This window comes from Capra hircus, chromosome 4 (assembly GCF_001704415.2).
Source record: "Capra hircus breed San Clemente chromosome 4, ASM170441v1, whole genome shotgun sequence".
NCBI lineage: Eukaryota > Metazoa > Chordata > Mammalia > Artiodactyla > Bovidae > Capra > Capra hircus.
This window is the reverse complement of record NC_030811.1, coordinates 16,474,839-16,501,809: the sequence shown is the minus strand read 5'-3', so window position 1 is coordinate 16,501,809 and position 26,971 is coordinate 16,474,839. Positions and strand designations below refer to the sequence as shown.

The 26,971-nt window shown below is 44.7% G+C and overlaps 1 protein-coding gene across 4 annotated transcripts in view; it reads right to left on the bottom strand.

The window, feature by feature from the left end:
- The window catches only part of DENND2A (DENN domain containing 2A), a 98,234-nt gene that overhangs the window by 34,448 nt on the left and 36,815 nt on the right, over window positions 1-26,971 (bottom strand). For 3 of the 4 annotated variants that reach the window (XM_018046863.1, XM_018046864.1, XM_018046861.1), the window contains exons 3-7: window positions 13,956-14,083; window positions 12,291-12,412; window positions 5,506-5,706; window positions 590-683; window positions 157-207 (exon numbers count right to left, since the gene is read on the bottom strand). In XM_018046863.1, the coding sequence (XP_017902352.1) occupies window positions 157-207; window positions 590-683; window positions 5,506-5,706; window positions 12,291-12,412; window positions 13,956-14,083 (596 nt within the window). The remainder of the gene's footprint in view (window positions 1-156; window positions 208-589; window positions 684-5,505; window positions 5,707-12,290; window positions 12,413-13,955; window positions 14,084-26,971) is intronic. The other variant, XM_018046862.1, reaches the window with a different exon arrangement.

The following is a 26,971-nucleotide window of genomic DNA, read 5'->3' as shown; positions in this document are numbered from 1 at the left end:
AGCCAGACAGGCCCACCCGGGCCGGGTTCAGACATCCACGCCTTGCCCAGCAAGCTCCTGCAAGGACGCTGTGTGCCCTCACACTCAGCAGGAAGCGCCACCTTCGCACCTTCCCCGTCACCAACACGCACCCTGCACAACAACGGCTCTTCTCACCTTTCAGCTTCTCCTCGGTGTCACTGTCAGACTCGCTGTTCTCATCTGTCACTAGACAAAAAAAAAAAAAAAAAAAGCAAACATGGGTCTTTCTAATGCAGGAAACTTTTTCATGTGGTAGCACAAATCCGAGAGTTCCAGTTCAGAGGGGCTGTTTTCATTTTTTTTTTTCTGTTTAAAGGTCATGAACAAACTATGTCTTTGTCCAACTGCATGTGTTTCCAGATTAACTTGGCTGTACTTCAGATGGTACCTCTAGCAAATCCAGTCAAAGATATTGGTCCCTTCCGTGCAAATTAAACAAAGAAGGTGGCTCCCCTGCTGAGGTCAGAGCATGCAGCCCTGGGCTGACATGATGGATGGACAAGGAGAGGGGAAGGGAGATTCTGTGTTCAGATTCTTGGGGGAGGAGGAACAGTGACGGGGCCCCTACCTTTTCCTGAGTTGCTCTCTGTGGACTGGGACAGCCTCTTCACGCGTTTCTTTCCTCTCCGGGCTTCATAGATGGCATTGATTCGCAATACCAGCTGCCACACATGGGGAGAAGGGAAGCCTGTGTGAGCAGTCTCCTCCCTGAGAGGGGCTGGGATGCCCTCGCTGCCCATTCTCTTTGAGGACCCTGGCGGGCCAGGGCTGGGGGCAGGAGGTGGGGGAGACACGTCCTACTGGCCCGCTGGCGTCTTTTAGTCATTCTTCTCAGCCAGATAGAAGCCTGACCCGTCAGGAGCACAGCCAGCCTCTCTGGTGGGGGGGTGGTGTTGTCTGAATCTAATGCATCCCGCAGAGACACAGAGGGAGCCATTTCACTGGTGTGTGCCCCTTCTGACAGTGCCATCTCAGTGTGGTTTGGGAAGGAGCCTCTGCCCCCAAAACAAAACAAGGAAAGGAAGAGACAGGAGAAAAAGCTGTTCCCAGGCAGGCCCCCTTTCATGGGAACCATGCCAAAGTGCGTCTGAGCAGCAAGCAGGAAGGGAGCAGGGTTGTCGTGGCTCCTGAGTCCAAGCTCGGGTCAGCAGGGAGCCAGGCTGGCCCCCAGCACACTGCCCTTCTTGCAGACTGGCGGAGGCCTCTCAGGACCACCCTGGTGCTCAGGAGCTGAGCTGCTCAGCAGATGCCTTCCTAAGCGGCACAACCTCCAGGCTGACTACAGCAGAGCTGGGTGATGGAGGCCCCTGCGTCACTTCCTGTCCGGCTTTACAGTATCACCTGTAACTTCCAAGAGCAGAAGCTTTTGGGTTTTACCTGGTTGGGAAAAAGGGAGGTCTACCCATGCACAATCGAGGCGAGCCAACTACTGATGTTTTTAAAGGCGAGCTGGCTGTAAGCTACCTTCGAAAGCTTGGAATTCTTTTGTACGTTGGGAAGAACGGGAGGGATGTGCCATGGTAAACTGGGTGATGGGACCAGGTGGGCACAGTTGCCAATGCCCATCTCTAGCCTCCACTCTTCTGATCTATTCCCTAAAGGAGCTCGCTGGCTCCTCTACAAGCATGGGCCTGGCAGGACGTGGGGGGCTTATCCTCAAGGTCTCCTCGTGGTGGGTCTGGGGTCCACACCCCCAGCTCTGCAGAGCGCTCCTGACACGGCCCTGGCTGCATCTCCAGACACCTGTGCCCTCTGGCTCCCACCTGAACGAGGCCTCTGCCTTCACCCCCAAACCCCTGCCATGTGGTGGCTCTTTCTGTTTGCTCTCACTAGCCCACCATCTCCCTGAGAGCACACCCCCCTGAAGCGGCCGTCTCTTCCTTTCTAGCATGATCTGACTGGTAGGATACAACACTAACCCCATTTCTCTGGCTGTCACATAACTGAACTTTAACAGGAGATGATTTTTTTTTTGAGTGTTCTGTTCTGAAAAAAAAAAAAAATAGTGTTTTGTACTAGAAGTACTGGCCTCTTTAGAAGCCATTTTTAAGTTGGAAAATATATTTTTAACTATAAGCTCATTTGGAAGATGGTGTGTTTCAGAGAGTCATGTGGTACTTAATTCTGCTATGGTGGCTGCCAAAGAAACAGGGCTCCACACAAACCTGCCATGTGCGCTGAGCGGGGAGCTCAGCTTTTCATTAGAAAGGACAGCATTGTGATTCATGAATCCTGAGGACATCACACTGCTGAGTAAACAGCTGCTCGGTTTCAGCTGCTGCGTTAATGAAGGTACAGGGTTGCTAGGAGAAAACAGGGAAGGAGTGTCTCTTTTTCTCCCCTCCTCCACCGGGACCTTCATTCCTCTTACGGCCAAGGTGGGAGAAACCAAGGGGAGCATCCACGCTTCCAGAAGGGACTCTGTGTTACACGGTTCAGCAGAGGCAGCTGAAGGAGTGCCAACCAACCCACTGTCTCATCAGTTGTGAGTAGACCGTGAAGTCCTTCTTGCTAGATCAAAACACAACAGCCAGGGTTTTGGACAGCAAATGCTTTAAGGGTCAAAATCTGGAAGTCATGAATGTGCCTGAAAAAGAAACTTGGACTTCAAGAAAAGGATTCAGAGCATCTAGAAAGAAGCTTCATACTCAAGAGTAGGGGTAAGTCTAGGTTAAGATTAAGTAGCAAGTGACAAAACTGAGAATTCATGAAACTTAGAATAAACTATAATTAGTCATTTGTTTTCTTTTTAGACATTCCTTGGGACTTCCCTGGCGGTCCAGTGGTTAAGATTCTATGCTTCCAATGCAAAGGGTGTGGGTTCGATCCCTTGCTGGGGAACTAAGATCCCACGTGCCTTGTGGTGCAGCCAAAAAATTAAAAAAAAAAAAAAAGCATTCCTTTGAAGAACTGTGTACTTCACCTTTATGATTAAAGTTTTAATAGGATTTTGCCGTTGTTGTGAAAGTGACAGCTGAAACACGGTGATTTTTCTCTGGATTTGACTGTATCTGTCAAAGCTGATTGTTTTCCAGATTTGACTGTATCTGTCAAAGCCTATCGGAATAAGCGCCTGGGCACTATTTAAGTAGGTGGCAACTCACTTTAATTTCAGGTAATATACTAAGAGGTAACAAACTGCTGCTTGTAAATTAAACACATAGAAAGTGGCAGAAATAATTCTACTTTTCTTTCTACCTCTCTACTTTCATATAATATATGCATACATATTTTCCTCTCCTTAATCAAAAAATCTTTTCTAAATAATAAAATAATATGAAGGTGGTAGAAGACACAGGTTAAGTTCTTATTAAGAGATCCCACAGTCAAACTTAAGAGTTGTATCAAAGCTCTTTTAACCTAAAGCTGATTCATTTGATTGTTCCTGTTTAATTTGCTAAAGTAATGGTGAGGCTGTATAGATGTTACTGGCCATTTGTGCAATTATTCCACAATAGCAGGGTTTTGACATTACAGAGATGTGTGAGCCTTGCTAGAACGAGAAGAGGCGCAGTAAGGGTGATTCAAGACCCCACACTTCGGGGTCCCCACGAGCAGCCACAATGACAGCACAGGGCGGGGACTCGAAGACAGTCAAAAGGAGACAGAAAGCGACTCTGCCAGGGGTGAAGGAGACTGGGACCCACATGCTAGTGGGAACCCATCCAGCAGTCACCGATGATCAGTGTGCAATGTGCGCTGCACCCTGGGTGGGGCAAGGCAGAGCCAGGAGACGGGAGGGGAGAGAGCCCTGAGTCCTGCCCCGGGCCCTCGCTGCCCTCTCCCAACCGCCAGGCTGCAGGTGTTAGGTCACCTGACTCTGACTGCCCTTAGCCTTCAGGATGCACTCTTGATTATCAAGGTGACTTAATTTCACTTGAAAAAGAATGAAAGGGATGGAGGCGGTATTATGGCTCAAAATACTGATGAACCAAACTGAGTCAGGAGGGAGCAGCTGGTGAAAATGTCCTTTGACTTTTAGGTCAATGGGTCACTTTGAAAAATCGGATGAAACCTATAGACAACCCACCTCCCTTCCTTGTATCCCCTCAAACTCATCCATGTAGCTTTACATGATTTAATGCATTTCATGATCCCCTGAAGTCCATCTGCAGACTCTGAAATGAAGAATTCCTTCTCTAAAAGTTCCTGTAGTGGGGGCTTCACTGGTGGTCCAGTGGTTGGGACTCTGCCTTGCAATGCAGGGGAAGCTGGTTCGATCCCCCCGGTCTGGGAAGATCCCGAAGGCTTTGGAGCAACTAAGCTTGTGCACCATAACTACTGAGCACAAGAGCTGCAACCACTGCAGCCCGTGTGCCTGGAGTCCATGCTCCGCAATGGGGGAGGTCACCGCAATGAGAAGCCAGCATACCGCAGTGAAGAGCGGCCCCCATTCACCACTAGAGAAAGCCCATGTGCAGCAACAAAGACCCACCACCGCCAGAAAACAAAAATTTTTAAAATATATTTTAAAAAAGCTCCTGTAAGAAGTTGGTACCGAAGTGTCCAGCATAGAATGACAGGCATTGCAGGGGCTGCACTGAGCAAAAGGAAATATAACACCAGTGTAAGAAAGAGCAGCCACAGTTCATGCACACCCAAGCCACTGGGCCTGTTTTGCCTTCAGAGCTGAAAAGAGCCAGAAAAGATATACATATATATTTTAATATATGTATGTTTTAGAGAGGAGAACCTTGTTCACATAAGCCCTCCATTGTTTAATTTTTTTTTTTGGCCGCGCCACAGGGCACGTGGGATCTTAGTTCTCCAACCAGGGATTAAACCTGCGCCCCGTGCAGGGGGAGCAGAGAGCCTTAACCACTGGACCATCAGGGAAGTCCCAGTAAAGATGCATTTCTGACAAGAGCTCCCTCAGAGCACAGGCTCCATGTGGTGCCCCTCTGCAGTGGGAGGTGATGGAGTCTGAGTCAGAGTACCACGGATGGGGCTCTGCTTTTTCAGGCCATGAAGGAGGGAGATGTGGCCTTTTTGAGGCTGGGCAATGGAAACACAGTTTGGGATCATGAGAGTCGTTAAGCAGGGAAAGGCATGGCTAAGAGGAAGGCTGTGTGTGTGCATGCTCAGCCATGTCCGCCTCTTCGAGATTCCCATGATTGTAGCCTGACGGGCTCCTCTGTCCATGGAATTTTCCAGGCAAGAATACTAGAGTGGGTAGCCATTTCCTTCTCCAGGGGGATCTTCCTCACCCAGGGATTGAACTATGTGTGTCCTTCTGTGTCTCCTGCATTGCAGGCAGGCTCTTTACCATTAGCGCCACCTGGTAAGCCCTACAGGACCCCAATTACTGTGACCAAGGCCCAGCTAGCTCAGCTGCTGGCTTCCTCATGTCTACCTGGCCTGTGGTGAAGCAGGTGGGAGGGCCCAGTGATTTGATCTCTGCCCAGACTCCTCTGTGGCCTTCCTTTGCAGGGAAGTGTGTATGTGGGGTGCACTCCTGAACACGAAGCTTGTTGCAAGCCTTACCTTGGGTATCTTTCTCTTCTTCCTGCCGTTCTGTAGGTCCCCGAGGTTAAAGAAAGTGTCATCAGGGCTGCTGGGGGTGGAGGGAGGGCTGATTTTGGAAGGGGACCCAGTTCCATCCCGACTCAACTTCCTTGTGTCCAGCAGTTTGAAGTTCCTCCTTTCTGAATTTTGCCGAAAAAAGGCAGGTTTGGACAAGGACTGCTGTGAGGGGAGAGGAAGAAAGAAGAGCAAATAAATACAAAGAGACCCCTGAGAGATAAGCGGTGCTGCCAGTGACGGAGACCAAGAAGGTCAAGAGGAGAAGCTCGTCTAAGTCCCCAAGGGTACACTGAGGTCGTCTGTGCTGTTAAGGGCCTAAACACTTATCATCCAATTATGGAAAATGAGGATGATAAAGGATGCAAGTCTAATCCACTCTCTCTTTTTAGACAAGTGGAAACTCACCTGGCTCTATGCCATACCTTTCCAAATGAGGCTTTCTGACACCATGTACTAGAAGTTACAAGACTTATGTTTAGCTTTATCCCTGTCACTGGCAAGGGAAATTCCTTCTAATACAAGGAATTTCACTTCTCTGAGCCTCAATATCTGATTTTTAAAAATGAGCTGTTCCAAGGTCAAAAGGCCAACAAAAAAACAATGAAAAAATCTGCGATTTATAGAACTCATTTTTTTCTAATACATGCTACAAGTTAATGAGAAGACTAACAATTCAAAAGAAAAACAGGCAAAAGATAAGGACTGGAGGTTTACAGAAAAGGAAATATAATAATTTTCAGATACATATAAAAGATTCTTAGCTTCACTCATCAGGAAAAAAAAATGAAAATGCCATTGAAGAAATATTTTTTCTTCTTGAAATCTTTATTGGAGTACAGTTGATTTATACCGTTGTGTTAAGTTTCTGCTGTACAGCAAAGTGAATCCTTATTAATTAGTTATCTATTTTACATATAGTAATGTGTATGTATCAATTTCAGTCTCCTAATTTATCCCTTCCCCCCTGATCCCCCTTAGGGAAGAGGGGGTGGCGAGGAAGCTACGTGCCTTGAGCCTCGAAGATGGAGCTGACCTGGACTCAGCCAGGGTTCATTCACCCTTCCTGTCTGAATGTGGCTGGTGGCTTAACCCCTTCCAGTCCTCGCATGTCCCTGTCTTACTGCCCCAGGAGGCCAACAGCAGGGAACTCAGAGGGTCCTTGATATAAAATATCCCACCTCGTCTTTACCTATCTCAACCTCACTCCTCCGCTCGCTTGCAGAGGACTCCCCCAGGGAGCACTGGGATGCCACTCACACACACATACAGTTGTTCTCCTGTGTCCACAGGTACACACATTCACGTAACACTCAGACTACACACCCATAGGAATACAGAGGCAGGCACGCGTGTTCTGACCACCGGGGACATTACACTAATGTACCACCGTGGCATACCTTGCAGGCGATACAAATCAGTTTTTAAAAGAAATTAATGGCATGGGGAAATATTAATGATAAATGTAACAGAGCAGCAAAAAAGTATATACGAAAGAACTGTATATATGATATCACCCCAAATCTTTTTTTTATGTACACACACATGCACACACACACACACACTGTGACACGGTCTGGAAAGAAGTAAACCAAAGTGTCAACAGTGGTCTTCTCTGGGTGTTGGGATTACATGCAATTGTTAAAAGGCTTTTAAAACACACACACATACACACACATATATACATAATAACCATCTGTTTTAGAAAAAAAAATACAGGTGAGTATAAAGAAAAAATACAAATTCCCAATTACAGATGATTTTTTAATTTACACTTCTTGGTATTTAAAACGAATTTTACAATGAGAATGTTCTGCTTTTAGAAAACGAGGTAATTTTTTAAAAGGAAATATATTGAAAGCCTAATTCTATAGCTTAAGCAAACATACATAAATAATAGTTATGCTCCAGGCACTAGTCTAAGTGGTATACAAGAATTAATTTGATTAACCTTCACAAGACCCCTCAGTTGTTCAGTAGCTCAGTCATGTCTGACTCTTTGTGACCCCATGGAGTGCAGCACGCCAGGCTTCCCTGTCCTTCACCATCTCAGAGGAGTGTATTATCATTCCCGACTTTTACCAGTGACATACGGATATACAGTGATAAGATCATTTGCCCACAGTCACACAACTAGCAAGCGGTCTACGTGAGTTTGAACAGAGGCAGTCAAGCTCTAAGACCTGCACATTTGACCAAACACTGCCCCTACATAGGCACACGAGGTGACAGATGGTTTGTTGGTGGAAGATGATGTGGGTGAGCTACCCAGGTCAACCAGTGATTTTTTCCCCCTTAAGTGTCAATACACAAGAAAGAACATTAGGTTTCCTTTATTACAAAAACTAGTTTCTATCATATTCGCTGTGCTGTTCTACGTGTGGGAATAACAAGAAAAGAAAACAGCCCCTTCTCAGGAGCTTGCCTTGCGTGTTTGTAAGCATCGGCATCGGCCAACAGCTGCATGTCTCTAGTGTCTGAGGAAAACCTGTCCAGTCACTCCTCACCTTTCTACTAGAAAGAGGCACAATCTAGTTAAATAACCAACCCCTCCAAGATGTCTTAGGACCCTTCTGTGGCTGGCAGAGGAGGTTGTCATGGAAAGATTGCTTCAGTAAGTTCTAAGTCCCAGATGCAGCCCAGATGTGGCAGACACTCCATGAATACTGGCGCGCTAATGGAGGTGGGAGAGGTCTGCGGCTGTGCCTGAGGACGGGGACACAAACCAGACACCCAGATGTGGGAAAGCAGAGGACTGCGCATGATGCAAGGTCTTCCTGATGACTCGCAAAGGCCGCAACGGCCTGCAAATATGAGTGGCAATCAGATGTGCACTGGGCAACTAGGTTATCTTTCTGCAGGATAGCGCCTCTGGACTTCAAGTTCTCATTGACAGGGTTACCTACTGTGTTTCACTGCTTTAAAAAAATTAATTATTAAAATTATTAAAATTTAATTATTTTATTTTTGGTTGCACTGGGTCTGGGTTGCTGCATGCAGGCTTTCTCTAGTTGTGGCTCAGTAGTTGCAACTCTCTGGGTCTAGAGTGCAGGCTCAGTAGCTGTGGTGCACAGGCTTAGTTTATCCCTGGTACGTAGATTCTTTCCAGACCAGGGATTGAATTTGTGTCCCCTGCACTGTCAGGCAGATTCCAATCTATTGTACCACCAGGGAAGTCCTCTGTTGCACTACTTTAGGGACAGAGGACCAAGGTTTTCTCTAGCTTGGCAGGAAGGGGAAGAAAAGAGCTGCTAAGGGACTTCCCTGGTGGTCCAGTGGATAAGACTTCACCCTCCCAGTGCAGGGGGCCTGGGTTCGATCCCTGATTGGGGAATTCAACCCTGCATGCATACTGCAACAAGCCCGCATTGCTGCAACAAACATCCTGAGAGCTGCAACTAAGATGTAGCACAGCCAAAATAAATAAACATTTGGGGGAAAAAAAGAGAAAAGGGCTACTAAGACTTTATTTTCTGATCCTAGGGAGGATCACCCAGTTCTGCAGGCAGATTTGCTTTGGGTAGATGTTTTCCATTGTTCTGGAGTAGAACTGAGTAAGATACGAACAGGTCAGACTGGGTGTGACAGCCTTCTTTTTCCTTTTTAAAAGATTTTTATTGGAGTATAGTGGATTTACACTGTTGTATTAGTTTCTGCTGTGCAGCAAGATGATTCAGTTATACATATCCACATATCCACTCTTGTTTAGACTCTTTCCCCATCTAGGTCATTGCAGACTATTAAGCAGAGTTCCCTGCGCTATACATAGGTCCTTACTAGTTAACCGTTTTATACACAGTAGTGTGTATATGTCAAACTCAACCTCCCAATCTATCCCCCACCTTTCCCCACTGGTAACCACAGGTTCATTTTTTACATCTATGACTCTATCTCTGTTTTATAAATAAGTTCATTTGTACCTTTTTTTTGGATTTCAGTTATAAGCAATATTATATGACATTCGTCTTTCTCTGTCTGATTCACTTCACTCAGCACGACCATCTCTAGGTCCATCTATGTTTACTGCAAATGGTATCATTTTGTCCTTTTTATGACTGAGTAACATTCCATTGTACACATGTACTACATCTTCCTTTTCTATTCCTCTGTTGATGGACTTCATGACCTAGCTATTGTAAATAGTGCTACAATGACCACTGGGGCATGTCTCTTTTCAAATTATGGTTTTCTCTGGATATATTCCCAGGAGTGGGAGTGCTGAATCATATGGTAGCTCTATTTTTAGCTTTCTACAGAAACTTCATACTGTTTTCCATAGTGGTTGTATCAATCTACATTCCTATCAACAGTGTAAGAGGGTTCACTTTTCTCCACACCCTCTCCAGCACTTATTGTTTATAAGTGCTTTCTTTCTCCAAAGAAGAAAGACAGATAGCCAAGAGGCACGTGAAAAGATGTTCAACATCCCTAATCATTAGAGAAACGGAAACCAAAACCACAATGAGGCCTCATACCGGTCTGACCTCACACCGGTCAGAACGGCCATCATCAAAAAGTCTACAGACAGCCTTCTTCTAAGCCAGACTCATTCACTGAGGGAAATGAAGGAGTCCCTAAATGCTGAGCACATCCAAATTCCAGTGAAAACACAAACAACACATTTCAAAGGCAAGTAGAAACTATTTGTCAATTATTGGCTGTCATGGATTATTCATGATCACGCTCTTTTCCATAGGAGGAGAAGACAGCAGTTCAGTTTTGGCAAGTACTGCAGCAATTGATTTGGGCCAGTAAGATCCAGCCTTCGTGAAAGGTTCGACCTTCCACTCTCTTGAGGAAGATTCCCTTTGTGACTATCAGGCCTTATGTGTATACCCCCAGCCCGCCAGCCAATGCTGACCTCAAGCAGAGCCTAGAGAGGAAGTGGGCTTCTTTTCTTAGGCTGGAAACAGATCCTTTTGATGGGATTTAAACTGATACTTGTAGCCTGGATTCGGTCTCCATTTAATTTCTTCAACAACTAAACCACTGTATAACAACTGCTTACGGGAAACACAAAGAAACCAAATACATACTTTCTGACCTCAAGGAGCCTATAGTCTAGCTGAGGAGATATTTTTAAGACATATTACATGACTCAGTAGATGGTTAGATAGCATCACTGACTCAATGGACATGAATTTGAGCAAACCCCAGGAGATAGTGAAGGACAGGGAAGCCTGGCGCGCTGTCGTCTATGGGGTGGCAAAGAGCTCGACACAACTTGGTGACTAAATAGCAACATGACTTAAGTCAGACTTCAAACCATCAAAATAAGAGATATCATAAGACGGAATATACAAATTAGTGTAAAATGAATGCTTAGCCCATTGAGTGTTACAGGAGAGCAGAGGGGAGCAAGTCCCAGGGACTAAGATGGCCTGGAGGTTTTCTGAAGGAGGCATGATTGAGCTGGGCCTTACTGGACTGGGAGAGGTCCAGGCAAGAGCCAAGGGCAGAGGCAGAAATGACCTAGCGCAGGGCTGGGCAGAGCACAGCATGTGGACCGCATCTGGGCCACCACTTGTTTCTGTACAGGCCACGAGCCAAGAACAGTTTCACTTTTAAATGACTAAATATATATATATTTTTTTAATGACTAAATATACATATTAATATATATATTAAGTGACATGTGAAAATTATATAAAATCAAATTTCAGTGTCTATAAATAAAGTTGTATTGAAACACAGCCTCACTGACTGTTTACATATAGCCTGTGGCTGCTCCACACCACAATGGCAGCGCTGAGCAGTCAAAACAGAGACCATATATTCATTCCCTGGCTCTTCAGAGAAAACATCTGCTGCTCCTGGGGCTATGACATCAGAGGCAGTTAGTAGGCTTCGGCCGGAGAGAAGATTTTATATGTAGGAACTGTGGGAAATGGGTGCCCAGGGATCCATTATGAAGAATGTGTAATGTTATGTTAAAGAATATGAATTCATACTAATGTGTTCTCTGTTTCTTTAATTTTGTCATTTCAAAAGTATATAAATGAAATCATGTAGTATATAAACCTATGAGAGTGGCTTTGTTCACTTGCCATAATTCTCTGGAGATTTATCCAGGTTGGTATACATCAATAGCTTATTCCTTTTTAATGCTGAATAATATTCTATCATATAAATGTGCTGTACTATATATAACCATTCACCCACTGAAGGACACTGGAGTTGTTTCCAGTTTGGATCATTACGAATAAAACTACATGTGTTAAAAAAGAAGAATATGAATTCAGTTCCTAGGCAATGTGTTGAAATTATCATGTATGAGAATACAGTAATATTATCTGTATGTACATACTACAAAACTGCAAAAGGTTCAAAAAGATATCCTGAGAAAATGTCAGTGTTCTTTCCTGACCTCTAGATACCCAGACAACTCTGCAGAGGTGCCTGCTAACTCATTCTTAGCAACCGTTACAGAGACATTCTTGCGCATTCACAAACATATATGAGTTTATGTCAGGACATTCTTCTTCACAGCTGTGTAATGTGGATGTACTATCTCATTTACAGCTGGGGAGAATTCTGAGCCGGACGCTACAACGCTACCTTAGGAAGCCTTGCTGAGCAGAGGGTTCCAGGAGAACCAGACGCAGGAAGCAGAGGCAGGCCGCTGACGAGCAAATCCAGGAGCCTGTAGTGAGGATGCCTGGCATTCCCGTGTAACCCAGAACCCCAGCCGGCTCAAGGCCACGGTGCTGGGGACCCCCTCCCTGCACCGTTTCTCTGGGGGCTCATACCTTGGCAGGTGTGTCAGGGATGGAAGAGGTGGGAGAACCTGGAAAGTTCAAGACACACTTCTTCCCGAGGCAGCGACCATGTAACTCAACGTCCTCATAAGGGTTTTCCTTCATGGGCGGATCTGCAGTCAAAGGCAATGAACAGATCAGAAACTGGGAACACCAAGGAAGCTCTCCTTATCAGATCTCTAGCCAACACCTTGGTCTCTCCTTGTGGGGATGCGTGTTGTCTTGTTATGCATTCAGCCTTCCTCTTGGTAACGGATCTCGGTTTTCACTGGGGTAAGTCTCTGTCTCCCCATTCTCAGATGTGTGAGCTTCACTCCCGGTCTCAGAGCTTAAGCCAATCTGGCCTCAGGGACCACTCCTGGAAGGGCTCATATTCCAGGCCTAAGCCCACTGTTGCATGGCATTCCTGGACTCTGAAGGTGAACAGGGACCTAACCCAGTCTAGTGAGAGTGAACCTCGGGGTGTTTGCTGGGACTTGCAAGACAGGCTTTCCTTTTTTGCTGCAGGCAGGGACCCTGGGGAACTGATGGCAGCCATCATGGAGATTGTGGGGCACCTGCTGAGAAGGGAGCTAACCTGAAAGATAAGAAGGAAGAGAAGCCAGTTCTGGTCTCGTGACACAACCAACTCCCTTTGTTGTTTCAGCTGGGTTTTCTGCTCCTTGTAACTGAAAGCTACCCTGCCAGGCACACACTAAGAGGAGTCCAGATCTCATATCCATTTTGGACCTGGGACATCTACTGCATTGGCAGGAACCTGTCTCTGGCTGCTTGGACGCAGTAATTCAAATAGCTCGGCTTAGTATCCCGCTTCTTCAAGCCTCACGTTTCCTCCCACCTAGGAGTTTATTCCAGTGCTGATGACTGTCTGCATGCAGGAACGCGTGTGTCTGCCCGATCTGCCCCTTGCATAGGCACACAGATGGGTTTTTCCCTCTCACCAGCTCGTTTCTTCCCTGCCACCCCAACATATGCAGACATAGTCTGAGTGTACATCTCACTGAAACTGTGATCCTCCCTGAAGATTTTAACTCACCAAATCTAAATGCACACAAGCCCTGTGAATCTGAGTCCTGTTTTTGAATCAGAGAATTCTTGGGAGCAAGGCCAAAGTTACTTTTCAAATACATTTCAGTCTGAAGTTTGATGGCGTTACTGCCACATTCCTACAGTTTTGGAAAGAGTACGGTAGTCTTCAGTTTTCCTTCATTCAGTAATCACTACAATTCACCAAGAGTCTGTCACAAGCCAGATATTTTACCTACCATCTTCTCCAGTCCTCTAACAACCCTGTTGAGTATCTATCATCCTCCTTAGCACAGAGATGAGAGAAACGAAGTTCAGAGACGCTAAGTGGCCGGCCTAATGTCACACAGCTAACAAGTAGCAGAGTCAAGATTCAGGCATAGATATTGAGGCTCCAGATCCCGTGTGTTTTCCACTGTTGCCACGCTGCCTCCCTGGCCATTCATCGCCAGCACTTCCTCTCATTTTCTCTCACGTATTTCACCCTGGGTCACTCGTCCACCCGCCTACCGGGCTCTCTCATTTGAGTACATGTTTGTCTTCCAGCGTGTGTGTGTTTCAAGCAGCCAGCCCCACCTCCCTCCCCCTCCTTCTCACAGGCAGACTCACGCAGACATTTCGGCCTCTTACCTAGAATGTCTTCATAGACGTTCTCCTCCGATAAAGTGCGTGTGAGCCCCAGCTTAGTCTGTGCGTACCAGTCTACCCTGCTGTTCTCAGAGGAAGACTGCAGTAAGTCTTCAAACTCATAGGACTTCCTGGGTTGTACAAGGTGGGAAGAAAAAAAACCCAAGAACTTAAATCAGATTAGGCTGGTTCAGAGAATATATGCCATAAAAGTTTTTTTTTTTCCTTGTAAAAATTTCGAATGCCAAAATCAACTCTGTTTCTTGTAAGACAGTGTGAAAATCTTCAAATGTGAGATGTGGCTTTTACTTGTGAGAATGTTTATGTTATTATGCCAACTAAAGATTGTAGAGTATACATTTAAGTACAAACTCCACTTTGTAAGTAAACATATGTAAGGAGGAGATAAAAAAGAAAGGAAGTGAAACATAGAGCTGCTATCTCAGGACTGAGGGATGGCCTCTCTTCATTTTGCTTTTCTGGATTTTCAAATGTTCTACAGAACACACATTAATAACCAGAAAGGAGCAGTGAGGGTCAGTTCAGAGCAGAGGAGAAGCCTGGGTCCCACCCCCTCTTTCTTTCACCTAAGTGGTTATAATCAGACACCCAAAGGTCAAACACCCAAAGGTCAGCTGAGGCACCCCACCGAACTCTGAGATCTGTATAAACATGGCTGGCTCTCTGTCTGGGGCCTGGCTTATGACCACCCTTCCCTCATCCTACATCCACTAGGATTGAATAAATCTAGACACAGATCCTGAACCCTTCATTCACAAGTTTTTCCTTCTTGGATAAACTACCTGAGCTGAAACTTAGTGTCCTGATTTGTAGATTGTAATTAGGACAGTAGATAGGACTGTCCAAAAAATAGAAAAGAGAATATTTATAAAATCCTTGGCACCTAATAAGCATGCAACAAATGTTAGTTATCATGGGAGGGGGGATAAATTGGGAGATTGGGATTGACATATCCACACTACTATATACAAACAAGGTAACTAATTAAGAACATACTGTTCAGGAAACTCTACTCAGTGCTGTGTAATGATCCATATGGGAGTGGAGTCTAGAAGAAAGTGGATATATTTATATGCATGGCTGATTCACTTTGCTATACAGCAGAAACTAATACAACATTGTAAATCAACTATAGTCCAACAAAAAAATTAAGACCTAAAATGTTACCTATTATTATACCTGCAGTAGGAATTAGCAACCCACTCCAGTATTCTTGCCTGGAAAGCTCCAGTGTCAGAAGAGCCTGGCGGGCTGCAGTCCTCGGAGTTGCAAAGAGTTGAACCCAACTGAGTGACTGAGCATACCAGCTATTTTTATTATTGCTGCGGTGCTACTAATTATTTATGTAGCCAGTGCTGTATTTACTGAGGGAGGCACTGCGCTCAGGGTTTGATAATGAAGGACTAAAACAGTCAGAGTCCTTGCCTCAAAGAGCTTACATTCTAAGGAGGAACACAGATGTTCAACCAGCTCACACACAAGTTCAATAACAGAAAAGTACAGGTTGGGAGGATATGGAGGAAGGTGCCGTTCAGGCTGGGGGATGCATTAGGGGAGGTCTCAATGAGAAAGTCACTCATTGAGGCTGAGATTTGAAGAATAAAAAGAACTTAGTCAGGGAAAGAGTGTCTCCAAAAGAGGGATGGGCGTGTGAGAAAGTCCTGAGGTTTCAGAGACCTTGGTGCATTTCAGGGAATGGCAGACAGACAGACAGTCAGCTCGCTGGACTGCAGGAACAGGGTGGAGAGTGCCGTGCAACAGAAGGGCAGAAGCAGGCAGAGGCTATCTGCCTGCTTGCCAAGCTTTGGGGATTTCTTGCATTTAAAATGTTTCCTTTTCCACTAGCTTCTTTCTCTTTCTTTAAACACGCATTTGACGCTCAGTCGCTCTGTTGTGTCTGACTCTTTGCAATCCCGTGGACTGCAGCCTGCCAGGCTCTTCTGTCATTGGAACTTTCCAGGCAAGAATACTGGAGTGGGTTGCCATTTCCTTTTCCAGGGGATCTTCCCGACCCAGGGATTGAACCCGAGTCTGTGGATTCTTTACCACTGTGCCACCTGGGAAGCCCAAACATGCATGGGGTTCCTCTATCTTAAAAAGCCTTCCTTTGAAGCAATGGCCCTTGCAGTTCTGCTATTTCTCACCTTCCTTCCTTGCCAATACTTTTAACTGGGAGGAGAGGAGAAGCAGGGGTTATTCTCTTAGTTTACCATGGTTCACTGGTTTTTCTTTCCTTTACTCTCTCAACCTGTCCGTATGCATCCTTTTTCTGAAATCCCTCCTAAAGGTCACGAGTGAGTTTCTGGTAAAACCTAACCACTCTGCTCCTTTCATTGCATGACACCACTTGGTCTCTACAGTGAAAGGCAGCAGCGCTCAAAGTGCGACCCATGGGGCAGGGCTGGGGTGCCAGCTCTTACCAGTCCTTGCTAAGCTAAGTACAGAGATTGACAGTAAGTGTTTACAAACTTTTCAAGCAATCTGAAGAATGGACTTACAAAACAAACAAACAAACTGAGGTTTGTATACTGATGAGATTTTTTTCTTTTCATACCTCTTATAATCCTTTCTTACTATATTTTACAAAAGTGTTGTTCGCATTGTTCAGCAAAGGATGGGGCACACCTCTGGAGGACCTGAGGAGGCGGATGCAAGGCGGCCCTAACTCCACACACCCTGTCAGACCACTCTTCCTGGCCTGCACTGGCAGCTCTCTGCCTCTTCCTCTTTCTGGGTGTAAGAGTTTCCCAAGGCTTCTCCTCTTTAGGATCTATACTATTGATTGATTGATTGGTTGGCTGTGCAGCTTGCAAGATCTGAGCTCCCTGACCAGGGATTGAACTCAGGCCCCAGCAGTGAAAGTGCACTCCTAACCACTGGAAATCTGCACATCTGAATTCATCGCCCCTTATCTCCACCCCACCCTCATTCCTTAATACTTGAACTCGGCACTTAGGAACACAAAGACAGGCTTCTAGGCTGAATTTCTATGGCCTTAAGTCAGGCCGGGAGGCTCAAACTGTCATCTGGGGTTCTGGGGCTTAGGAACAGAAGGTCATGCCCCAAAGGAGGGGATACTGACCCACGAGCCCCTTCTTTTTCCCCTTGAGGTAGGTGTCCAACGAGGAGAGGAAGGACTGAGCTTCAGAGCTCTGCTAGAAGGGGCTGGGGGAGGGGAAGCAGGTCTGAGCTGTTTCTCTAAGATGGGAATGGGCTGTGCTGTGAACCCACCCTGAACACATCCTAGTCCGGGTGCTGCTAGCCCAGGCTGGCAGTAGCCAGCAGGTGGACTGGGGCTGGAGGTGTGGCCCAGAGCACGGTCAAGTAACTGGCTAAGAGGGGCCAGAACTCCTGGGTTTCCTCTGCTGGGCCAACCAAATTTTACATCAGCTAGAGTCCTCAGCACGTATACTACGTGGTAGGGAAAAGGCACGCTATTCAGAATCATTCATTCAATACTTACTGAGAGCTGACCGAGTGCCTATCTTGGATCAGCACATTCAAACTTTACAACAACCCTGTGACGGATTACTGTTATTACACACGTTATGCACGAAAAACAGGTCCAGAGACCTAAGGTAAACTGTTCCCAGTTACAGCAGGAGAACCCGGGAAATCTGGTTGGAGTAAGGCAAGGCAGGAGGAGAGCTGCAGTCACAGGCCCCAAATTAAAACAGGTGGAGTTTCCAAAGGTTTTTGTGTGGAATCTGAACTAATTTTAAAAATGTATTTGTTTATTTATTGGCCTCACGACTTGTGGGATCACAGTTCCCCAACCAGGGACTAAACCTGGGCCCTAGGCAGGGAGAACTCGGAATCCTAACCATTAATTTCCAAATTAATTCCTATATAAAATGATATTATGCATTACTGAGCCCTGCCCAGGTAAGCCCTCTATCTCCCTCTATTTTCCATAATGCAACTAAACTATATGATGAAGAGATGCTATGAGCCCTCACAGGGCACATGGGGTGGGGCACTTCCCTGGGAGCTGAGCAGTTTCTGCCACAGTGGCAGGAAGCTCTACTCCCAGCAGCAGAGGAACGGGGTGGTGGTCACTGCCACAGGTAAAGCCTTGACTGCCTGGGATTCCAGCATGACCCTGCCTAAGCTAGGTCTTTTCTTTGATTGCAGAAAGGGGCTGCAGCTGGGCCTTGCTTTGCCCTATAGAGAGCTCTATCATTGTCTGCTGTTAAACACCTCGCATCTCATTTGAGGTATCGATGAAGCAATATTTGTATAGGTCAAATCTTAAAATAATAAAATTATTATAAAATATTTGTGAAATAGGGGGCTTCCCAGGTGACACAGCGGTCAAGAATCCACCTGCCAATGCAGGAGACACAAGAGATGCTGGTTTGATTCCTCGGTTGGGAAGATTCCCTGGAGGAGGCCATGGCAACCCACTCCAGTATTCTTGCCTGGAGAACCCCATGGACAGAAGAGCCTGGCGGGCTACAGTCCATGGAGTTGCAAAGAATTGGACATGAATGAATGACTGAGCATGTACGCATTTATGAAATAATATCTGAGTAGTTTAAATGTTTTAATAATAAATGCCCTAACAATAAAGATGTCTGTATGCTAAAGGCTCTCCAAGTCCCAGTGGACGGCTCCCTTACTTCAAGCATATGTGACAAGAATCTGGATCATCTGTTGGGGTTTGTTAGGATGGGATTAGCCTGTAATCCAAGTAGCTGCTGTCAGACACTCTGGGATTTCAAGCTATAATTTGAATGTTATTTATGATCTTTCCATATATTCAAGAAAAAGATGATAATACAAGGTATCAGCTGTATTTTGCATTTGATTACCAACACATAAAAGGTAACACCAGTCTAAATAGTATTGAAAAGCCCACTTTGAAAATGTTACAAACTTCCCATTAAAAAAAAAAGCTGACTAGAGGACAATTAATCACAGTGCAAAACTCTTATGCAAAAGAATTCATCACAGGATTTCTTAAAAAGAAGTTCCATTTCTGTATTAAAATGTTGCTTTTCAGGTGGCTAATTCTTATACAGGAAGCCTGAAAGACAAACTTCAAAGCAACATGAAACTACTGTCCATACATGATCAAGAAGAAACCAGAAATCTTCACATGCCCAGCTTCCAGAGGCAGTGGGAAAAGAAAATTCCAATCTTATTGTCCTGTGTTGGTGACATATTTTCACCAACATCATAGCTTTATTAGGTGGCTGGTTCCTCCTCAGCACTATTTCTGTCATCTGCGGAAATGCCCCTTGGGACTGCAGCCCTGTTGTCCTGAGGCTCATTGATTAAACTAATCATCCTGTCACTTAGCTGAGTCTTTTCTATGAAAATATTTTTTAACTCAGCAAAAGGTTTTAATACCTTGATTTACATATTAACTTTAAAGGGAGATTTTGAAAGGCTAATGGTGACCACACCTAGATTGGCTTCTTTCTCATTTACACACTTCCATGTTTGTTCCACATCCAGCTGCACGTTTCATAAGAAAGAAAAGAAAGAAAGTGAAGTCGCTCAGTCGTGTCCGACTTTTTGTGATGCCCACCGGGTTCCTCCATCCATGGAATTTTCCAGGCAAGAGTACTGGAGTGGGTTGCCATTTCCTTCTCCAGGGGATCTTTCCGACCCAGGGATCAAACCCAGGTCTCCCGCATTTCTGGCAGATGCTTTACCGTCTGAGCCAACAGGGAATGTTTCACAAGTACCTCCCTAAAGAGTGGAATTGAACTCACAGCTGGTGATGCAAAGGTAAGAAGTCCCTGGGACTTCCCTGGTGGCCCAATGGTTAGGACTCCACACTTCCACTGTGGGGGACACAGGTCCGATACCTGGTTGGGCAACTAAGATCCTACGTGAAATGTTGTGTGGCCAAACCAAACTAACAAACCCCAAATCCCTGCAATTTCAAGTAGCATTTTGGACGTCATGTGATTTTTTCATATTTTTGTAAATGAAATACTAACGTGAGAGCTCATCCCATGTCTCCATTTATATGACGAGTGGGTACTTCCCTGACAGTTCAGTGGTTAAGAATCTGCCTGCCAAGGCAGGGAACATGCTCCCTGGTTCAGCAAGATTCCGCCTGCCTCAGGACAGCTAAGCCCATGCTCTAGGGCCCAGGAGCCACAGCTACTGAGCCTGTGCTTCGGGGCCAGTGCTCTGCCACAGGAGAAACCACTGCAGTGGGGAGCCCACGTACCGCAACCAGCAGAAAGCCCACACAGCAGTGAGAACCCAGGGCAGCCAAAGCAAAACAAACAGGCAGATGGCGCAGGGGAAGCTCAACATGGACTGCAAAGGCGGTCACCATCCATCCAAGCGCTTATGCCTTAAACCTGGAAGTCCTGCGCAGGTTCTTCTCCACTACTGCCCACGTGGAGCCAACTAACCAGAGTTCTACCTACACAGTGTCCCTGGGATCCACTGGCTTCTTTCAGTCCCCTCTGCAGTTACACTGCAGGGTGACCCCCCTTCTTGCCCCAGGGTCTTTGCTTGTTTGTTCACTCAAAATGCATTCCTAATCCCGCAGCCCACCCCTGTGCCTGGGGACCTGAGGCCGTTGTACCCAAGCCGGCCCTGTTTCCATGATAGGCTAGTTGCCCCTGCTGAACATTCCCATAGCACCATCGGCTTCCTCACAGCGCCGAGGGTGGTGAATAACAAACTAGGTGTGTAGCTCCATCACTAGCTTGTAAGTTTCATAAGGGTGGGGTCTCAGCCTACCGTGTTCCTTGCTATAACCTAACACTGCACAGAAAGAAGAAAGAAAGAAAGTGAAGTCGCTCAGTCGTATCTGACTCTTTGCGACCCCATGGACTGGGGCCTGCCAGGCTCCTCCGTCCATGGAATTTTCCAGGCAAGAGTACTGCAGTGGATTGCCATTTCCTTCTCCAAGGGATCTTCCCGACTCAGGGATCAAAGCTGGGTCTCCTGCATTGCAAGCAGATGCTTTACCATCTGAACCACCAGGGAAGCCCCAGTGCTACATAGGTATATAGCAAATATTCGTTGGCTCAATAAGTGAGTCAATATTTTAAAAGTTGGTTTTAATGGCTACCTTTACTGCTTACAATTCATCCCTATTTGAGGGTAAAAAAATTTTTATCTGTATTCTGAGAGCTGATTTTTTGAACACATTTTGCCCCCAGAATTATTTTTGGTTGTATTTAAATCTGCTTGGATGGCCTGAGACGCAGCACCTACCTAAAACATGAGCTTGAAACCAGGAATGCCGTGCTCTGAACCCCTCACCCCCCGCCCCCAGCTGCCACAGACCCTGCTTCCCTCCATGCCAGTGGGCATCCCCGGTGGCTTAGATGGTAAAGCGTCTGCCTGCAATGTGGGAGACCTGGGTTCAATACTTGGGTCTGGAAGATCCCCTGGAGAAGGAAATGGCAACCCACTGCAGTACTCTAGCCTGGAAAATTCCATGGATGGAGGAGCCTGGCAGGCCCCAGTCCATGGGGTCGCAAAGAGTCGGACACGACTGAGCGACTTCACTTTTCCTCCATGCCCAGTGACCAGGTACAGCTCTTTTTCTTGGGGAGGGCATTCATACCACTGCTACTGACCAGGGTTCCTGGCCTCCTTCACCAACAAAAATTGATCAGGGACCAGACAAGCAATTCGGGCAACACTTTGTTCAGGCAACTCTGCAGCAGCCAGAGCAAGAACAAACAGCAGGTCCCCTTGCTTGCTCACTGGGGGAGGTGAGCCGGTTCCTTATACGATGTGAGGGGAGGGCTGTGTCTAGGGGTTGGGCCAGAGGGGTGACTTGGGTGTTTTGCCCATCCCTTAGGTGATATTGTGTGCCGAAGACATGCACAGTCCCCTGCTTTTGCTCCCCGTTCTTCAGAAGTGGTAGTTGCATTTTTTGGTCTCTTTGGACCTTTTGTTTAGAATTTGCCCCAACAGTACAGTATTTTGTTGTTGAGGAGCAAGCATTGCAGCTCTGGGTTGAGCTGTGCAAGCGTTGCAGCAGGCATTGTAGCAAAGGGTCCCAGGTGCCAGCCTGTCACCCGGTGATCTGAGTAGGGGGCTAAGCAAGAGTACCTGATTTCAGCTCTAAGCTCTCACTCTGTTACTGGGTAGCTCCTCCGTCCCGCGCTATGACTACACATGTTGGGTTTCCGCTTATCTCTGTCCTGGATCCAAAATAGAAATGTAAGAAGAAAAACTATCCATGGAGAAGGAAATGGCAACCCACTCTAGTATTCTTGCCTGGGATATACTATGGGCGGAGGAGCCTCACGGGCTGCAGTTCGTGGAGTCACAAAGGGTCAGGCACAACTGAGCACACACACACACACGCAACCCTACTGTGGCTACAGGAGAAACAATCTGCCTTTGATACGCAACCAGTAAAACTGTTCACCTAAAAAAAATTGGAAGCAATCATTGGTGTCACAAACAGCTAAAGTCTGGAGAAGATTTAATAGCGTTGTAAGAACAAGACTTGGATATTTATTGGTAGTTGATCTAAAATGAATGAGCTGAATGACACTGTCAAAGTTAGTCTGGGCACCACTCCTTCTGTCTCCTTATTACCTCTTCAAAGGATTTTCAAACCAATAAATAAAATATTAAGCTAATTTTACTCCTCTTTTACTCCACCAGGCCCTTATTAGGTATTGAATTGTTCAGTACAAATTCATATTGCTTTAAGGATATTGACCAAAAAAAATGATATTCAGATACAGACATCCTCGATGGGTACACCATATTAGAAGATTTTCCTAATACTTTTAGGATGGGGAGGATTTTGGAAAATAAAAAGTTTATGAACAAAGATGATCTATTTTGACCTTCTTTATCAAATTCAAAGCTAATATATGACCTACTAAGGATAATGAAGCCTAGAAGGAAGCACTGTAAAAGAGAGTACGAACTGAATTACCCTGCACATTTTGATGCATGTTCAGTACATCCCCCTAAAAAAGGAAGGGGGAAAATACAGCTAGCTCAGTTTATGATGGTCCTCAAAATTACCTAGAAAAGCTCTTCAGAGATCCTTTCTCTGAAAGAGGTGGTTATTAATTTCAAAGTAACATTGAAGTTGGGTCAAACAGAAAAATGTAACTATTTCATAGGAGAATGTTTTCCTAGAATGTTGTCAGTCATCATGGAATGCCTAAACTCTTCACAAAGAAGCAAGAACTGTCTTGCAGACTGTGGAGCATGCAGGACTGTAGCTTTCTTCCTGAAGTGAAAAGGTTGATTCATTGCCCTCACTTTGACACTTAACAAATGCTGGAGTTTCAAAGAGAACTACTTTTCATTTTAGCTTTGTTATCAATTTTATATATAACTTTGCTCAAATTACAGACCTTCTACGTCTCTTGCTTTTTATATAAATGCAAAAGTCTACCTTTGAAAGATTAACACAAATTGTACGCTATTTTCTGCAAAAATATGTTAAAAGTATTTTAAGCTTACAGAATAAAAAATATGACACCTTTAAAAAGATATAGCTAAAGAGATGGACTAGTCAGATGAGAAACACTAAATGATATATTTTCAATATTTGCTTGATTGGAAATCTGTAGCTTGATGTAATAAAACTATCTTGAATCATAAAAAAAAAGAAAAACTATCCTTAGCCACTGTTGTGTCTAATATCCATCATTTCCATCTTCTCAATTACTGTTCTAATGAAGAATAATGACCACTCTCTCTACTCTCATCTTTTTGTCTTCCAATGCAACTGCTATTGAAATTTTTAAATGAATTTGCAAAGTCAAGCTTCTCAGATGCTTTCAGAGTAACTTTTGCTCTAGATCTCAAATGAATCAAACAATTTGCCCCTTTGAAGATTTTAAAATATTGTTTTTAGGCATGGGAGGTTGCCTCATGACAGACTCATAATGACAGGGACAAGCTACAGCGTGGCTGGTACATGAGAACCTAAATGCGTGATAGCTGAGGGTGGCTGCCCAGCTGGACTGCCGAGGGGGTCCCCATCAGTCCTAGAGAAGATGGAAATTACAGAATCGATAACAGTACCACATGATTTTGCAGCCATTTAATGACCGAGGTTTCATGTCCTCAAAAAGTTCTCAAAGTCTTACACTAAAGCCCCAAGGAAAGGCTGAATCTATGTGATGCCAAGATAATTGGTTGAAAAGTTGAAATTTTGGTCGTCATGGCTATTCGGTTTCAAAAAGATCCAAAAACTCTGCCATGTGATCAAATTAAACTAAAATAAAAAACTCTGAATTCAAAATAAAACATTTTGGGGATACAGACACATGTGAATACGGGATGCTGCTTACACTTAAAAAATAATAACTTTTCTTGTTAAACGTCAGCCTCAAGGCATTCCTGCCAAAGTTATTAAACGTATGCCATAAAACATACATAACCAAGTTAATGCTGCTGTAGGAACCTTATCTTTGGAATTTCCTGACATGTGAGGGTTTCTCGTGTTCCATTTTAGGACTGAAGGCGTAAGTCCTTGCATTTAATTTCCTGGGGCTTTGGAGAAATGAAGAAAGAAGAGAGAAGGGGAAGGAGGGAAAGGAGAGAAAAGAGGGGAAAAAAAGAGAAGGAAAAATAGGAAGAGAGAAAGAGAAGAAAAAGAAAAAGACATTTTCTTAAACCCAGAATCGGAATCCATTGGTTTGGCTCTTGCTGAGGTGGACTAATCGGCATATGAAAATAAGCTGGATACATTCTCGGCAGTGCACAGCCTGGCCGTGTAATTCTAAACCCTCATAACCTCAAAATCCTTAATCATTTCTTTCTTCAACTTGGCTTGGCTTTCCTGCCTCAGAGAGGACAGTAAGTCTGCCAAATTCAGAGTTAAGCCTTTTCTTTTTTTTTTTTTTAAGCGACAGGACCACAATAAAGAGCATATTTTGTTTTTTAAGAGTAGAAAGCGAACATCTTGCCCTCATCACCTCCATTGTACAATTTCAAACAAAACGAGAACTCCAAAGCCAAAAGTTCTTTAAACACAGCTGATGCAACCATATCCAAATTGGCCAAAAAAAATTTCATCTTTGGACTGAAACAAAGTAACTTTAGCTGGTTTTAGAGAAAATGCTAGAGGACTGAAAAGAGCAGATGGTAGCTAAGAGAGAAAAGATAATGGGAATAACTGTTCACCAGATTGATCTGTCTACCCACAGATGACACAGTTCAAAGACTCCAATTTCCCAGAACGAACCTGCCCCTGGGAAAGAGGCCCTCTTTGGAGGAATGGCCCAGAAAGGGCACAGAAGGGCTTCTCTGGAGAAGCACGGGGGACAGAGGCGGAAAAGTCACGAGAGCACCCAGGGCTCTCAGGTTGGTGCTGGTGTGGGATGGAGTCAGACTTTCTCAGCACATAAAGAAGGAAGCCTATGAATTCTTTTATCCTTCTCCTCCTGGATGCTCAGTCATGTCCGACTTTTTGTGACCCCATGGACTGTAGCCTACCAGGCTCCCCTGTCCATGGGATTCTCCAGGCAAGAATACTGGAGTGGGCTGCCATGCCCTCCTCCAGGGGGTCTTCCTGACCCAGGCATCAAGTCCAGGTCTCTTATGTCTCCTGCACTGGCAGACGGATTCTTTACCACTGAGCCACCTGGGAAGCCCTCAAATTCTTTTATAGACATCACAAGACACTAATGCCAAAGCTGGTAAAGTTAGTACAATAAAATCCAAGTATAGACCAGTCCCATTTACAGAATACTTATACAAAAATCTTAAAAAAAGAATATTAGCATTAATAGGTCAAAGAAGAAGAACCATATGATCATATAGTTTCTGAAAAGTAATTTGACAAAACCCAATCCTAATTCTTAAAACTCTTAGTTAAAAAAAAAAAAAGGATTACCAGTGGACACTACCTTGATAGAATGAAAACGTAAATCCAGCAGGAGTGCTTGAAGGCAGAACACCAGAAGAATTACCCTTAAAGCCAGGGCGCGGCAAGGCTGCCCAGCGCTATCAGCACCGTTATTTCACACTGTTAGGAAAGTACTAGTGCAATTGAGTATGAGAGAGAATTTGGAGATATGAATCAAAAAGAAGAAAACTTAAAATGATAATTCTTTGTAAACAATATTATTATATACATGGAAAGTCCACGAGAAACAACTGATAATTAGAAACAGTAAGAAATTTCTTTAAAGGCTCTTTTAAATGAAAGTGAAGTCGCTCAGTCGTGTCCAGCTCATTGCGACCCCACGGACTGTAGCCTACCAGGCTCCTCTGTCCTTGGGATTTTCCAAGCAATAGTACTGGAGTGGATTGCCATTTCCTTCTCCAGGGGATCTTCCCGACCCAGGGATCGAATCCGGGTCTCCTGCATTGTAGACAGACGCTTTACCATCTGAGCCACCAGGGAAGTCCTGAGTAATATATACAAATAGTTTTCTTAAATACAAAGATCATATACTGAGAAAAAAAAAAGATTCCATTAACAATGGCAACAAAAAGATAAAATACCATATACTCAGCAAATGGATGGAATCCCAATTAAAAGCTGACATATTACTATGTGTGAAATTTCACAGTGATATATAGAATACTTAGAAAAATACATCCAAGAATATTTGACATTTTTGAATAAGGAGAATAATCAGGAAATAAGAGCTTTATAATTATTAAAAAGGAGACCAAATGATCACTTGTGTGTATATTACGTGACAGAATATGTAGAATGTCCAAAAGAATCCACTGATTAATTATTAGCAACAATAAGAAATTTTTGTTAAGCTCCACTAGGTAGTAAAACAGATTATGAGGTTAAAATATTTACAACTGTTTGGTCCTAGAAAAGAAATACATACCCTGATTAATTAAACAGAATACAGCCAGAAAAAAATAACAGCTAATATTTATTAATCATTCACTATATGCCAGACTTGGTTTTAACTTATGTTTACTCGTCCAATCTTCACAACAAAGCTATGAAGTAGTTACTATAATTATCTCCATTTTACAGATAAGTAAAATGAGGCTCAGACAAATTCAGTAGCTTGTCCAAAGTCATATAGCTAGGATGTAGCGGAGTTAGTAAG